This window comes from Aquarana catesbeiana, linkage group LG10 (genome assembly GCF_042186555.1).
Source record: "Aquarana catesbeiana isolate 2022-GZ linkage group LG10, ASM4218655v1, whole genome shotgun sequence".
NCBI classification, from domain to species: domain Eukaryota; kingdom Metazoa; phylum Chordata; class Amphibia; order Anura; family Ranidae; genus Aquarana; species Aquarana catesbeiana.
In genome coordinates, this window is record NC_133333.1 from 35,488,437 (window position 1) to 35,505,246 (window position 16,810).

General features: G+C 41.7%; 1 protein-coding gene across 1 annotated transcript in view; it reads right to left on the reverse strand.

Moving 5' to 3' along the window:
- LOC141109831 (uncharacterized) overlaps positions 1–16,810 on the reverse strand; it is a 38,588-nt gene that overhangs the window by 10,334 nt on the left and 11,444 nt on the right. Inside the window, exons 4-6 of the mRNA XM_073601094.1 lie at positions 16,054–16,121; positions 6,133–6,323; positions 1,638–4,214 (exon numbers count right to left, since the gene is read on the reverse strand). Coding sequence (XP_073457195.1) covers positions 1,638–4,214; positions 6,133–6,323; positions 16,054–16,121 — 2,836 coding nt within the window. The remainder of the gene's footprint in view (positions 1–1,637; positions 4,215–6,132; positions 6,324–16,053; positions 16,122–16,810) is intronic.

A 16,810-nucleotide genomic window follows, 5' to 3' on the forward strand; every position in this document is an offset into this window, starting at 1 on the left:
GTCTACTGAGAGACACAGAACATCTTTGACCTTTGGTTATATCACTGCCTACAGAAGGACTGGACACTGGCAATCCCAAAAATTGTAAGCCAGCCCAGAATACCTGTACCACTATGAGCATGCCTTGTTTTTTTTTTGCAAAGAGCATGATAAAGAACATAGAGAAGTGGCACCAGCGTCCCTCAGTAGACTCTAAGAAAAGAATTTTAAGGTGGGTATAAAAATCCAGAGAGGCACAAGAAGTCTTTCACCATTGGGGTGTCCAAAAGAAGTCCAATCTAATGGTTTTCAACTAGCAAACGTTAATGACCCAAGAACAACAGTAAATTGCAGCTCAAAAAACAGCTGAGGAAGTACAGCTGGCATCAAATAAGGCTGCAAACTCCTCCTGGTAAAACAGAAACAAGAGGAACAGAAAACCAGTTGGCAGCTTTGCTTAGGGAACTGATGCATGATGCCAGTGAGGCAAGATATGCACACAACCAGTGAAGTACGTCTTAACAGGGGTGGGAGCAACGCATCCTGATGTCCTGAGCCATCCAAAGGTAGAACGAGAGCTAAATGACCCAACAGGTGCCATCTCAGATGCCCAACACAAGCGGGATGATTTGCTAAAAGCACACTTTGCAAGGGCAAGGAAATTTGCCCCGGAGCTTAGTAAATGAGGTGAAGCCCTGCTGACGTCTACCATCTATTCATGTACAAACGAAAAATGCAGTCACCCACATGATTGGGTATTCTTTGCAAAGTGGAACTTGACCACATTCACTAAGCTCTTCTATCCTCTTCAGGAGGATAGAAGAAGCGGTTTTCACCGCGAAACCAGTAGAGGAATTTTCTATACCCCACTCTTACAGAAATATTACGGGGAAACCCGTCAATAGTTAGTCATATGCGGTGTATACATATATTTATATATATTTTTTAAAGAACATTTTTTGTATGTTGTTACTGAATAAAATTTGAATTTTATATAATTGTATATATTTTATTTTATTTATAGAATTTTGTATATTGTATTGTGATTGTATCAAGTACCGAGATAGTCCATTTAATTTTCTCAGGTGGTTATGTGTATTGGTCAACCTCAGCAACTGCCCTCACATCCCCACCTCCCTTATTTCTATATGTCAGCTTGGATGATGGTACCTTCATATTGTAAATGATCCAATAATATGTCAGGCTATACTCAAAAATCTAATAACATGGTGTACGAACTGAACAAAACAAAATAAGAATATGGATCTCAGTGTAGGTCCTCTGTAAGGATAGTGTGAGCCTTGTGAGGTGAGTTTAGGTTCCCTAACTGTAAAAAGCTCTTTAAAGAACAAAATGTTACAATGTTTATAGTTAGCTCAGCAGCTGAGGAATGTTTTGAAACTTGGCAGACTGCCTGTTTTCTTTTTTTTTGGACAGCTGTCGTTTGAGCAGAGAACTCTGCATAGAATCGGGTAAATGCTTTGTTAAGATCGCGTGGGTGGAAAAAAAATTGCGATCTTGATTCCTACTGATTAATCGTGCAGCTCTAGTGAATATTGTGATGTCTTTTAAGGTTACCTACTTGAGAGAAGCTCTTCCCACATTTTTACATTTAGCCTCCTTCCCCGTGTGCGTGCTTTGATGTCTCTTTAGGTGACATAATTGAGAGTAGCTCTTCCCGCACTCCGTACATTTACAGGGTTTGTCCTCCATGTGAGTCTGCTGATGTAGCTTGAGGTGCCCTAATTGTGAAAAGCTATTTCCGCACTCCTTACATTTATATGACATCTTCCCTGTGTGAATACTGTGATGCCTTTTTAGATTCCATACTTGAGAGAAACTCTTCCCGCACTCCTTACATGTATAAGGCTTCTCCCCTGTGTGAGTCCTGTCATGAGAATGCAGGTGCCCCACTCGGGAGAAACTTTTCCCACACTTTTTACATTTGTAGGGCTTCTCCCCTGTGTGAGTCCTGCGATGAATGTTCTGACTCCCTACTTGCGGGAAGCTCTTACTGCGCTCCTTATATTTATATGGTGTCTCTCCTGTATGAGTGCTCTGATGTCTTTTTAGGTGCCCTAATTGAGAGAAGCTCTTCCCGCACTCCTTACATGTATAAGGCCTCTCCCCTGTGTGAGTCCTGTCATGAATATGCAGGTGCCCCACTCGAGAGAAACTTTTCCCACACTTTTTACATTTGTAGGGCTTCTCCCCTGTGTGAGTCCTGCGATGAATGTTCTGACTCTCTACTTGCGGGAAGCTCTTACTGCACTCCTTACATGTATAAGGCCTCTCCCCTGTGTGAGTCCTGTCATGAATCTTCAGTTTTCCCACTTGAGAGAAGCTTTTCTCGCACATTTTACATTTATAGGACTTGTTCCCTGTGTGAGTCCTGTCATGAATATTCAGTTTTCCCACTTGAGAGAAGCTTTTCTCACACTTTTTACATTTGTAGGGCTTCTTGTGAGTTCTGTCATGAATATTCAGATGTTGTACTTGGGAGAAGCTTTTCCCGCACGTTTTACATTTATATGGTTTGTCACCTGTGTGGGTACGCTGATGTCTTTTTAGGTGCCCTAGTTGAGAGAAACTCTTCCCGCACGCCTTACATGTATAAGGCCTCTCCCCTGTGTGAGTCCTGTCATGAATATTCAGACTTCCTACTCGGGAGAAGCTTTTCCCACACTTTTTACATATATATGGCCTCTCCTTTGGCTGAGTCAGGTGATGTCTCGTCAGATTTGCTAATATAGAGAAGCTCTTCCCGCACTCCTTACATGTATAAGGCCTCTCCCCTGTGTGAGTCCTGTCATGAATATTCAGTTTCCCCACTTGAGAGAAGCTTTTCTCGCACGTTTTACATTTTAAGGGCTTCTTCCCTGTGTGAGTCCTGTCATGAATATTCAGATGTTGTACTTGGGAGAAGCTTTTCCCGCACTTTTTACATTTATATGGTTTGTCACCTGTGTGGGTACTCTGATGTCTTTTTAGGTGCCCTAGTTGAGAGAAACTCTTCCCGCACGCCTTACATGTATAAGGCCTCTCCCCTGTGTGAGTCCTGTCGTGAATATTTAGATTTCCTACTCGGGAGAAGCTTTTCCCACACTTTTTACATATAAATGGCCTCTCCTTTGGGTGAGTCAGGTGATGTCTCGTCAGATTTGCTAATATAGAGAAGCTCTTCCCGCACTCCTTACATGTATAAGGCCTCTCCCCTGTGTGAGTCCTGTCATGAATATTCAGTTTCCCCATTTGAGAGAAGCTTTTCTCGCACTTTTTACATTTATAGGTCTTGTTCCCTGTGTGAGTCCTGTCATGAATATTCAGATTTGCTACTCGGGAGAAGCTTTTCCCACACTTTTTACATTTATATGGCCTCTCCTTTGGGTGAGTCGGGTGATGTCTCGTCAGATTTATTAATATAGAGAAGCTCTGCCCACACTTTTTACATTTATATGGCCTCTCCCCTGTGTGAGTCCCGTGGTGACTATTCAGATGTCCTATATGGGAGAAGCTCTTCCCGCACACCTTACATTTATATGGCCTCTCCCCTGTGTGAGTCCTGTGGTGACTATTCAGATGTCCTATATGGGAGAAGCTCTTCCCGCACACCTTACATTTATATGGCCTCTCCACTAAATGAGTCATTTGATGTGATTTTTTGTGTCTTAATGGTGAAAATACTTTTCTGTACTCTACAGATTTGAAGGATCTCTCCTCTGCTTGAGCCCCATTGCGTGTCTTTACATCCCCTACAAAGTACTTATCACACTCCTTACACAGAGAAGCCCTTTCCTCTGAAACTAACACTTGATGTCCCTTTAGACTTGCTGAGACACTGACGTTTTTTCCACACTTTTTGCATAGCTGTGGTCCACCCGTTGCCAGCTGTACCTGTAGCCCTCGTCTGGTTTCGTCTTCTGTGTGACCTGAACTATCTCCAGAAAACCTCTCAGTAGGTTTGTATTGTGGCTTTTGTGCTAAACCATCTCTACGTGACCTTAAGTTATTTGTGGCTAATTTGTCTTTATAGACTTGATTTCTCTTATGGTTTTCCTTCCTTGAAATGTTCCGTAGTGCAGAGGGATTGCCTACTGATTCTTCTGGAAGAGCAGACGAGGTGTGATTTTCTGTAGGTTTTGCTATACAGGGCCGCTGTTCTATTCCAGAACCTCTCACAGGTACAGAGCGCTTTGACTGAAGGTGCTTGCTTAGAGAGTCTTCATTACTAAAAGCTATTTCGCACCACTGAGAAGGGTGGATGTCTGCTGTCTGTCTTTGTACTAAAACAAAAAAAAAAAAAAACTCAGTTAGCTCCCAGTAAAATGTAGTCCTAAGAGATAGAGCCTTTGCAAAAGTTAGACAATTAGGACCTTTCTGATATTTTATGTTAGCCAGTAAGCCCGGCCAGAACTCAAGCCAACCAACCAGGATAGATCTCAAATCAGTCCCAGTCTGTCAGGTAAGAACTTAAACCAGTCCGTCAGGCCAGAACTCAACTCAGCCAACCAGGCCAGAACACAAACAAGTCTGTCAGGTCAGAACTCAAATCAGTCTGTCAGGTAAGAACTTAAACCAGTCCATTAGGTCAGAACTTAACTCAGCCAACCAGACCAGAACATAAAAAAGGCTGTCAGGTAAGAGCTCAAATGAGTCTGTCAGGTATGAACCTAAACCAGTCCACCAGGCCAGAACATAACTCAGCCAACCAGGCCAGATCTCAAACCAGTCCGTCAAGTCAGAAGTGGAACCAGTCCGTCAGGCCAAACTCAACTCAGCCAACCAGGCAAGGACTCAACCAGACAACCAGGCCAGAACTCAAACAAGTCTACCAGGCCAGAACTCAAACTAGTCTACCAGGCCAGAATTCAACTCAGCCAACCAGGCCAGAACATAAAAAAGGCTGTCAGGTCAGAGCTCAAATGAGTCTGTCAGGTAAGAACCTAAACCAGTCCACCAGGCCAGAACTTAACTCAGCCAACCAGGCCAGATCTCAAACCAGTCCGTCAAGTCAGAAGTGGAACCAGTCCGTCAGGCCAAACTCAACTCAGCCAACCAGGCAAGGACTCAACCAGACAACCAGGCCAGAACTCAAACAAGTCTACCAGGCCAGAACTCAAACTAGTCTACCAGGCCAGAATTCAACTCAGCCAACCAGGCCAGAACTCAAACAGTCAACCAGGCCAGAACTCAAAGCAGTCCATCGGGCCAGAAATCAACTCAGCCAACTAGGCCAGAAATCGACTCAGCCAACCAGGTCAGAACTCAAACCAGTCATTATGTCAGACCTTATACCAGTCATCAGGTCAGAAGTAAAAACAGTCCATCGGGTCAGAAGTCAAATCAGTCAATCAGGACAGAAATCAAACCAGTCCATCAGGTCAGAACTTAAACCAGTCAGTCAGGCCATAACTCAAACCAGTCAGGCCAGAACTCAATTCAGCCGACCAGGCCAGAATTCAAACCAGTCAACCAGGCCAGAACTAAAACTGGTCAGCCAGGACAGTGCCAAAATCTGTCAGTAAGAGCTGAACTCAGCCCAGACAACCAGAATAGATTGTAAACCAGTCAGCCAAACCAGAACTCAAACAAGTCAGCCAGGCCAGAATTGAGGCTAGTCAGCCTTTCTTCGTGTCAGAAAGCATCACCTTGGTAATCTTTGATCTTCTTGTTGTTTAAGTAGATCTTCACCTCTCAAAGGTAATTTTTATAACAAACATTTAAATATTATTTAGTGCTTTGTAGAGTGCATAGATTCATTCATATTGGCCACCAAACCTATTTACAGGAAGCAGTTATTTACAATTATAAAGAACATCATGTTGGTCAGTGGAAGAATCTCTACTGCTATAGCTTCTGGTCTCCGAGCCTGACCCCTGACCATGACAGAATAATCTGGCCCAAATATGGAGGCTGCTATAGCAAATGCTGTGGATCCTTGTAGACAGCAAATTCCTGAAAACATTTTCAAACTGGAAAGTGTGGTAAAAGAACAACAGAAGGATATCCATACTTGGCAGAGACGACTGCTGGACATATGTTCCTGAGATGTTGCTGAGGCACGTATTCGTTTACCACTCAAGTTCAATGGAGACTGCCACCTTTACAGAGTCAGTTCCTGTAAAGATATTAAAAACCAGCAGCATGTCTTACCTTTAGAAGATGCTTTATGTTTCCACAGTGTGTCCCATCGAATGCCAAGCTCTTTTCCATATTCCTCCCCATACCAAACAAGCAGTTCAGTGTGCGGCAAGATATCTCTGCAAGATCGATAGTAGATTTTCTGGTGGTACTGGAATGCAATAAGATTTTGCTCTTCTTCATATCTGGCACAATTCACATACCTTTAAAAATGAGGGCATAAATGAAACTGAAAAATCATGTCCTAAAAAACATGTACAGTATGATATGATGATAAATAGTATGGTGTGACTTGGAGTCAACCTTTTCCATGCCCCTCTATAGCAAAGTTCAGATTCTGAAATTGAAGCAGCACAAGTAACAAGTCAGCTGTTCTGCAGTGCTTATGTAGCGCCACATTTATAATTTGGCCACTAGATGGCATTAAGTATCATAGGAAATATAGAGTAGAAAGGGTTGCCTCAATCAGATCAGTCTAAAGGTAGGGGCGGGTACCACCATCCCTAATGATAGGATATAGAACGGGATACTTAGGGCTGCCCCAAGCATGCCCCCGGTATAATGGAAAGAATAGGACTATCTCCGTACCCAAGGATTAGGCCAAAATTATAATTAAATAAAAATGTATTAAGAAAAGAACATGATTAAAAATGGTTTCAAACAAAAAGCAGTTAGCATACAGTTGAAGATTACAACCGTTCAAACAGAAGGTTTCAAAGAAGTTAATGAACTCCATGGATAATACGGGGAGCTGGAAATGTAGATCTTGACACAATCATCATAGGAACTATGATACTCAGCGCCATCTAATGGCAATATACTTTTTTTTTTTAAATCAATAAAAACATGACAGGAAAGAGCTCAATAACATTAATTTTCGCCATATTTGAACCAAATGAATGTTGTACATGTACTTTCACAGGGTGAATTGCTATGTAAATTTTTTTATAAATACTCTCCTAAATCTCTAATTTTGTTGAGTGATGAAGCAAATGGGAAGGATATTGTTTCCATATCAGCCTACAGTGACTTGTGCATGTCTGTAAAGTGTTATGACACTAGACTACAGTAACACTGAAGAAAAAGCTTGGGAGTTCAGACAACTCCAAGTCTAATAGGCAAAAGCCTACCAATATGTATCAGCAGTTATATTCCAGGGTTTGGTTTGTGATCTCCATGTTTGCGGAAATTTGTGCATAAAGTAAGCAAATCCATTTTTTTAAGCGTATGTCAAGCCAACCTTTTTTATTTTTCTGGTCCTAAATAAAGTGGAGAAGCTGTTAGGTATTTATTTACTGCTTGCTATCTGGGTCTTCATTTGAGAGATTTTCACTAATTTCCTGTCCAGCTGACAATGATTTCACCAGAAAGGAGGTGAGGGGAATGTCTGCAACAGTGACCACAGAAAGAAGTAGAAATCTGACAGTTGTTCTAACCCTACCCTAGTAAAGATACATTTTATACTCATTGTAAATTACTTTTTCACTAACAATACATACATTATATTTATTAGAGGACACAAATTAATAAAAAAAACCTACAAAATTCCTGCTAAATCTAAAACGCGTAGAGCCGTTATATGCTACAATTTGCAAGCATGTGTTTGAGATTCTCCAGGATTATGCATTTTATTCACAATGTTTTATTCTTCAATCAATTTAAGATTATTTATCTCTAAACAATGTACTTCATATCAATATGTCTAGCAATATTGTGGATTATGTTGTGATATGTGTATTTATATATATATATATATATATATATATATATATATATATATATATATATATATAAAATTTAAGACATAAAGTCGATACCTTCGTTTCTAGGGTTTTATATACTAATTACATGTTATGTATCTTGATAGCCACAATATATTTTTCCGCTCTTGAAGAAGCGTGAAGACACGCGAAACATGTTGAGCATTGAATATCTACAGTACATGACATGAATTAATCGATTGCGGATCTGCTATCCAGCCATCTTCTCAGACCGGTTGCTATTTGGGATGTTCATCCTCATGTCCGAAGAACTGTGCATTTAGATGGTGTTGTATAGCTATTGCTTTATTATATACATATGATTTGTGGTTTTTAATCAATGTCCTTTTTGTATGTAATTTTCAATAAAATAACCTTGTTATAGATACTTTTTGTAGTCGTGCCTAAAAAGTTCAAAGTCCCTCTTTTTTGCTTTTTGAGTCTAAATAATAGTTGTAGGACGTGGCACAAGCATACTTTTTGTGTATCCACAGTACCAATCTGTGATACGATACATTTCCAATTTTGCACCTTCGCTACCAATGTTACATTATTTACCTTGAATTTTTGTATATGGATGAGGAATCGGCAACATGTCCTTGCATACTTATCCTGCAGTTATGCTTCATGCAACGTCCCACTACGCCCTCCTTTTGTTTTTAATACATGACTAGGGATGGAGGCAGATGAACCTACCCACTCATTGCCTCATACAAAGTCCCAAACTCTCCTCTCAGCCCTCTTTTTTTTAAATCTAAAAGTTAAAAATAAATTGTGTTAATAAATATAACATGTCAATGAGACAATTCCAGGAACCTGTCTGGGCCTGGGTCTGAACCTGCAACCTCTGCTGTGTCTGGTGATGTTTCATCTTGATGAGCTACCTGGAATGCTGGACAGCTCTCTGGCCATTCCCTTAAATGATTCTGCCTTGAACTGGGGTTGTCTTGAACCTTGAACTCTTTGATCCTCAAAGTTTTATGAACTTCCTATTTAAACCATGCCTTTGCACTTCCTGTTTGCCAGATTATTATGCTCGTTCCAGCCAATATCTTGCTTTTGTCTCTCCTGCTGCCTCAACTTATGGCTTGTTTCTTGACTATGTTTCTACTTCATCCCAACCTGCAACCACTTGTTACCGACCTTTGGCTTGTTTATTCACAATGTTTCTGTTTGATCCCAGTGGGAGAAAAGCAAGGTGCGGCTAAAACTAAGTGCAGCAGAAGATACAACGAATGGTATATTTAATTAAAATCAGCCAAATGGCTACTCACACATATATAAAGATCAATAGGCATATAACAGTATAAAACTGTGGTCACTCAGCGGGTCTCCGGTGGATGGTGGTGTGTAGATATTAACACGAGAGGAGAGGAACAACCGGCCTGGACATCTGTCTCGTAACCAGTATGGAGCACACTCGGAGACGCATCGGAAGTGACGTCAGAACATGGAGATAACGTTTCAAAGCATCCGCTTTTTTGTCAGATCTAAATGGCTATTGATCTCCCTCCTGATTGGCTGACTGACTTTGAATGACAGCATCGGGAACCAATCAGGAGAGAGAGTCTCGGACGGCCAAGACACTCATGTACATCGCTGGAGAGAGATGGGGCTCAGGTAAGTATTGGGGGTGTTGGGGTGGCTGCTGCACACAGAAGGCTTTTTATCTTAATGCATAAAGATAAAAAAACTTATGACTTTACAACCCCTTTAATTGAAGGGCACAGGAATTCTGATAATGTCAGGTTATGCTGCCACCTACAGAAGGGTTGCACACTGGCAAACAAAAATTTTTTAGGTCAGCTCCAAGATAACTCCTCTACTCAGCATGCCTTATTTTGTAGCAAGCAGTACCGAGCCCCTCAATAGACTCCAAGAAAAGGATTTTGCTGGTAGTACAAAATTCCAATTTTGTTTCTCCATCCATGAAGGGGCACAGGAAATCAGATACTGTTGGAATGTATGAAAAAAGATGAAATACCACACTAAAACTACATCTAAACAAATAAACCAAAAATAAAAAAGCTGCAGCTCAATTTTGTATGATATATACAAACACAATACATGGGAAAAAAAGAAAAAGGAGGCTGCGCTAACAGTTAAATGTGGATATCTAAATAAACATAATATGACAGTCTATAAGATGTAGGATAAAGTGATAAATCCCCAAATGAAAGGCGATACCATCAAAGGTAGTCCTGTGAAAAATGACATTCAGTGAAGTGAATCTTGATGAGATAATCCTTTTGTGCAAAAAATGAAAAACGCCAGCGATAGTGAACCTCCACCATAAAAAATGCACGCTTACCAGAGGGCAAGCGATAGCAAGCCTGTAAACTAGGATCGATATCCTGACATCAGACCAACACCAGCAGTGGATCACTTGATGGAAGTGAGGACATACCAGAGGACTGGGGCTCAAAGGATGGACCAGCGATCCGCATTACAGGGAAATAAAGAGAAACTCTCCATAGTGTGAATCCATATAAAATAATTTATTGTAGAAAAAAAAGTATTGCACTTACAACTAACAGAAGTTAAAAATGCTCATAAGGAATGCCGGCCGGCTCGCAGACACCCGTCCACTAACACACGATACATCGCAATGACGTCAGCATGTCTACCTCCCTATGTTGGAATGTACAAATGTAGTCCAACTGAATGGTGCACAACACAGCAACCACGCTAACAGGCCCAGAGAACTGGGGACTGCTTGCAGCCCAGAAGCTGTCTGAAGGACTCACACCTGAATGTGAATGTGAGGCTGAGTTCTGTAGAAAAACATGCCAAAACAATTAGAGGAATCCATAAGGAAAGGGCACCAATGCTGAACTAACGAGAAGGTGATCAACCAAAAATCTTAAAAACAGGTGAATTATAGCTAATTCCCAAGGGTAATAGGAGATGACCCAAAATATGCTTTGGTCAGGAGAAAAAAGGGTACCAACCCCTAAAAAACAGGCCCGAAGAAGGAATCTAGGATTGCATAGGTCTAGGTGATAAAGACCAGCCGGTCTACATGGAAGGGCCCTTCCATTCCTGACCCTCCAGGAGAACTCCATAACTAAAGGGTTATTTGAACTGACAACCACTCTCACTAGGCAAGACTTACCAGGGAAACCCTGTGTCACCAACTGCACGACAGGACACAAGAGGTGTGAATTGACTTTTGATACCCCAAAGAACACATGGGTTTGATCCCACGCAGTCAATGTAACTGAAGAAAGAGGGTGCATGGGACACAAGGGTATGCAGGATAGATGTTGGCACTTTATTTTCAGACTAGTGGGATAGATATCACCAGACAGAACTGAGAATAAAGTTATAACATCACCCGAGCACACCAAGCTTCGCAGGAGAATTCTGCTGAAAAACCACCAAGCTGAAAATCCACTCAAATCCCCCAGTTTAGCAGAAACCGGCTGACTTTCAGCCTGTGTGTACAGCTGTCTCTGTCTTATTTAAGAGTGCTAAGTGTCAGCTCTGTCTTCTCTTTTATTCCTCTGCTATCAGCATGAGTCACTTCTGACAAGTTTTCCTGACACCAAGAGAAAAATGGTGACAGGGGAGGGAGCTCCAGCAGATGGAAGACCTCAGCTCTGTTCCTTTGAGCTCTGTGGAGGGGGGTGTGTCCCTCCAATCAGCTGTCAGAGCTCTCCTCCCTGAGCTCTGCAGAGTGAGACTTCAGCTCCCCGTCCTCTTTTTTCTGAACTCTCAGACAAGCTTATAAATGCAGCACTTTGAACAGATGTAGAGAAAAGAAGACTGAAGATAAACAGGCACAACTTTTGTAGGAGGATTTGTTTAATCTCTGTGTATTACCTAAACCAGTCACTTCACTGGGTATATATAAGGGTTTACAACCACTTTTCTGACTGCGAGCTTTAAGTCTAGAAAAGCTAATGATCCAGCACAGCATCAGCAGCCAAGGAGCAAGGGACAGAAATCTTAGCAGAGACAAAACAGGTAAAGGCACATGAAGAATCCTCCTCAAGAGACAGCAGATCTGCCAATGAAGGAGGACATAACCCTAAGTAGACAGGTTCTACAAAGTCAACAAGACATTTTCTGTCTCGAGCAGAGAATTCTTGTAGCAGGATCTCTGCCCACCACACAGAATCTAAGGTGCACCTACAGTAGGTGCGGGACCCTCCCATCTTAGTTTTGAGACTAGTTGGTAAGAACCAGATCCCAAGGCATTAACGTAAAGTGACAGAGATGTTGAGACTTTCGGCATTGTCCAGACTGGTGAGAAATCGCTAGATAGACAGACCTTCTCTGTTGCAGGCAGAACTTTATCTCATTCTCCAGTGGTGAAGACAGCACCTTGAATTTGTCCCACAGAGCTTTAAAGTGGAGTTCCACCCACTTTTACAACTCTTCAGCATCCCTCACTAAACTGTGCACTGTAAACAAATTGGATATTTTTTTATTTTTTTATTCTCAGCACCTACTGTATATCTGCTGTATTCATTTTTCACTTCCTCCTCCCTAGCCGCGGCCCATCGCATCATTTCCTGTTTGCAATGGCTTCTGGGAAGGGGCGCAACTTCCTCTGAAACTGCCGTTGCTATGGAAACCTGACCTGAAACCTATTACACTGCTTGTGCTGCACTGAGCATGTGCGAGATCTGCAAGGATGAAATCCAAGAAGAAATACAGTCTGGCTTCAGATGCCCACACTTAAGATGGCCATGGCCTGCTGTAAGTTTATAAAATAACAAACTACTGCTATAAACAACAAAACAGACCTTAGTTTACAGACTAACTTTACTAGAATACATTAAGCTTGTGTATTATAGGGGTATTTTTATTTAAAAAGTATAATTTCGGCCGGAACACCACTTTAAGCAGGAGCCAAAAAGGCGCCCACTTTACGATTAAGCCTCTACTGGGCGAAACATGATGGGAAGGGGCTCTCCCATGGGTGGGAGACCAAACTGAAGCCATTCTTTACTAAAAGGAGTTCACTATATGCCGAGCCAGTCTGCGGACAGGCATCTTTTTGTTGTAGTTCTCAATGTGTCTGGTGAGCCTGAACTCAACCCGACCAGCACCTGCAAACTTTGTGGCCAGTTGGCTGGGATAACAGATTGGGGTATTCAAGCGGTATCTTATTTATTTTGTTTCTAGTCTTATGCTGGCCATACACAAATAGATCTTTGTTTGAAAAATTTTGTTTTAAGAAAGTTCGTTTGATTTTCTAATCATTAGAGCGGTCAAGTCTAATTCATTTTCGAACCACAACAATGGGAAAATTTGAAGGAGCAGAACAGAAGACTTTTCTCGACTGAATTAATTTTTTCGACAGTGTATGTGGTTTTCGTTCAGAAATTACATTCATTTTAAATATACCAAACTCAAGCAATTGATGTAAATAAATCTCCCCCGTGGAGGCGCCGCATGATCTTCCTGGCATACTGCTTCTCTGGTCACTCTAGGTTGTCTGGAGACCACTGGCACGCCGGGCAGGAAGTTTAGAGGGCGTGCGCATACACAGTAGATCCGTGAAGCGCTGCGCTTCATCAATGACGTCACACGCCGGCAAGGTGGAATATACAGCTGGCGGCTTGGCAGTCACTAAAGCTGTGTACTAACGATCAGATTATCGGACGATCGCTCTGAAAGCGTTATTTTTCATCCAATTTTCTCATTGTTTGTACTAGGCATTAGCTCTGGACTGAGAGTAACCCACAAAATATAGATCAGGGCACTGTGGTCAGGACTTCAAAGCAAAGCTAAGTAAAACCCATACAGTATATACCAGCCCAAAGGGTGTTTCTCATCAAGTGAAGTTTCAGAGACCTGGCACACCGAAAGTTGTGCCATGGCTCTGGATTTGAGAATAAGCCTCTGTAGCTAACTGACACAGAACTCAGGTCTATTTTTTAGAAATCTGTGCATTAACCACTTACGGACCGCCGCACGCCGATATACGTCCTAACTTTGAAGAGGAATATCGTTGTTATGGCAGCAGCTAGCTGCCATAACCCCGGTTATCCTCTTCTTCGGCCGGCGGTCCGCTTTCCGATAATAGTGGTCTCTGCGGCGGATTCAACCCCCCCCCCTTCTGGTGCCCTCCGACACTTACTGGAGCCGTCGTGCAGCGGCGGAGGCGATCGGATCTTCTCCCTTGCTGGACATGGAGACGAGTGAGGGGAAGATGACCCCCACCCGTCTCCATACCACTGCAGGGCGGAAGCGACGTCAAAAATTTATTGTACCTATGGTGTTTTTCATAGGTCATGAAAAAAACGTAACACAGGTTCATTAATGATGTGTTCTTGCTGCGTTTTCAATGCATTTGAACTGGGAATGTATGTATGGTTTTTTTTGTGCGCTTTTTTATAACTGGCCAAAAATGCACCAAGCATTATTTTTAACACCACAATGGAAGCACAACGGATCAGTGTGCAGACAAACATAGAATTTAAAGAAATACATTTTTCTTGAGCTTTTCTTGCTCTAAAAGTGCCAATAATGGCCGACGATAAATTCATATTCATTTCAAATTATATTAATTAAAAAGTCGAATATAATACAATTATATATATATATATATATATATATATATATATATATATATATATATATATATATATATAAATATAAATTTTTTTGTCATTTTCGGTTTCAGTTTTTTGGCCAAGTGCATCCTGCATTTTTGGTACCAAAATTTACATTTGGAGCACCTTTAGTACCGCGTTCCAGTACAGTCCAGTGCAGGATAAATGCAGCATGTTCTACTTTTCTTTCTGGAACTGACCGCACTGGTGTGAACTATGCCATTGGAAACCATATAACCTACTTTCCATGCGTTTTTGATGCAGAAAAAAAACACACTGGACTGCATGTGGTGTGAACTGGCCTTTAGACTTATGATTTTATCAGTCACATTTTCATTATATTGTGTTGTATTGTAGCCTTGATGAAGGGGGAGTCTCTTTGACCCATGAAAAACATTGTCTGTTTGTTAGAACAAACTAATAGATGAATTGGGACACTTTTATCCTTTGGTCTGGAGCTCCTTTTATTTGAGCATGTTTTTTTGTTTAACAATTCTACAGTCTTAGCCCCTTAATGGACTAGATAAAAAAAATGTTTTGGCTTGACATACACTTTAACCGCTTGCCGACCAGCCGCTGTCATTATATGGCGGCAGGTCGGCACGATCCCCCGAGCCGTCGTAGCTATATGTCGGCTCCTTTAAGCGGGATAGCAGGTGCGTGCCCGCTGCACTGCGGGGGTGCTGATGCTCGTGGCCGATGGTCGCCATGACCACCGGCCATGAGCGATCGTAGGCACTAGAGGCAGAACAGGGACGTGTGTGTGTGTGTGTAAACACACAAATCCCTGTTCTGTGAGGAGAGACATATCGTGAGTTCCTAATAGCTAGAAATCACGATCTGTCATTTCCTCTAGGTCAGTCCCCTTCCCCTTAGAAACACACACAGGGAACACATTTAACCCCTTGATCGCCCCCTAGTGTTAACCCCTTCCCTGCCCGTGACATTTTTACAGTAATCAGTGCATCTGTATAGCACTGATCGCTGTGTAAATGCCAATGGTCCCAAAAATGTGTCAAAAGTGTCCGATGTGTCCGCCATAATGTCACAGTCCCGATAAAAATCGCAGATCGCCGCCATTACTAGTAAATAAAAATAATAATAAAAATGCTATAAATCTATCTCCTATTTTGTAGATGCAATAACTTTTGCGCAAACCAATCAATATATGCTTATTGTGATTTTTTTACCAAAAATATGTAAAAGAATACATATCAGCCTAAACTGAGAAAAAATTGTTTTTTAAAAAAAAAAAAAAAAAAAAAAATGGGGATATTTATTAGAGCTAAAAATACAAAATATTGTGTTTTTTTTTCAAAATTGTTTATAGCGCAAAAATTTAAAAACCACAGAGGTGATCAATTACCACCAAAAGAAAGCTCTACTTGTGGGGAAAAAAGGGTTTGGGTGCAGCGTTGCACGACCGCACAATTGTCAGTTAAAGCGACGCAGTGCCGAATCGCAAAAAATAACCTGGTCATTGAGCAGCCAAATCTTCCAGGGCTGAAGTGGTTAAAGTCTGGAGCTTTGCCGCTTGGGTATTTCTTACATTGTAAAAGCAGAATAAAAACTGAAAGAAAGAAGCCTTAATGCATACAACTCACCTCAACCAATTAGAATTGTGTTCATCTGTTGCATCAATGTATGCATAGTGGTCTTTTCCTTGAGTAATCTAAGTTGATGTAAAAATAATATATTAGGAAGTATTTAGTAAAAGTATTGCTTTAAAAAATGTGTTAAAATGGCTGCTATCAAATTCCTAAAACTTTAAAGCGGAGCTCCACCCAAAAGTGGAAGCTCCACTTATCTAACCCCCCCCCCTCCGGTGCCACATTTGACACCTTTTGGGGAGGAGGGGGAGCGGGTACCTGGTCTTGACAGGTACCCGCTTCCGGGTGATCTCGCTGCAAGGCTTTACTGCTGGTTTCCCTTACAAGCAATAGTGGCGGCATTACCCAAGAGCCGATGGAAAATCGGCTCGGGTGAGGACATTGCTGGATCCCTGGACAGGTAAGTGTCCTAATATTAAAAGTCTGCAGTATTTGTAGCTGCTGACTTCTATTTTTTTCTGAAGGAGAATGAAGCTCCGCTTTAAAGACTTGTCCTGTATAGGATGCTAGCTTAACAGGCCTGGATAATGTGAACACTGGTGACAGCTAGCAGCCCAGTTTCCCAGTATGGCTCACAGAAAGTCACACATGGCAGGGTTGGGTGAGAATCTCCTTAGCAGGTTCCCAGCCCTTTGAAGACATAAATATATTTTGAAAAAAGTTCCTGCCAGTAATTAACACTTGAAATACTGCTGGCCTGTGGCGGCTGGTGCTCAATATTTTTTTTTGAGGGGGGCGGCAAACACTAACA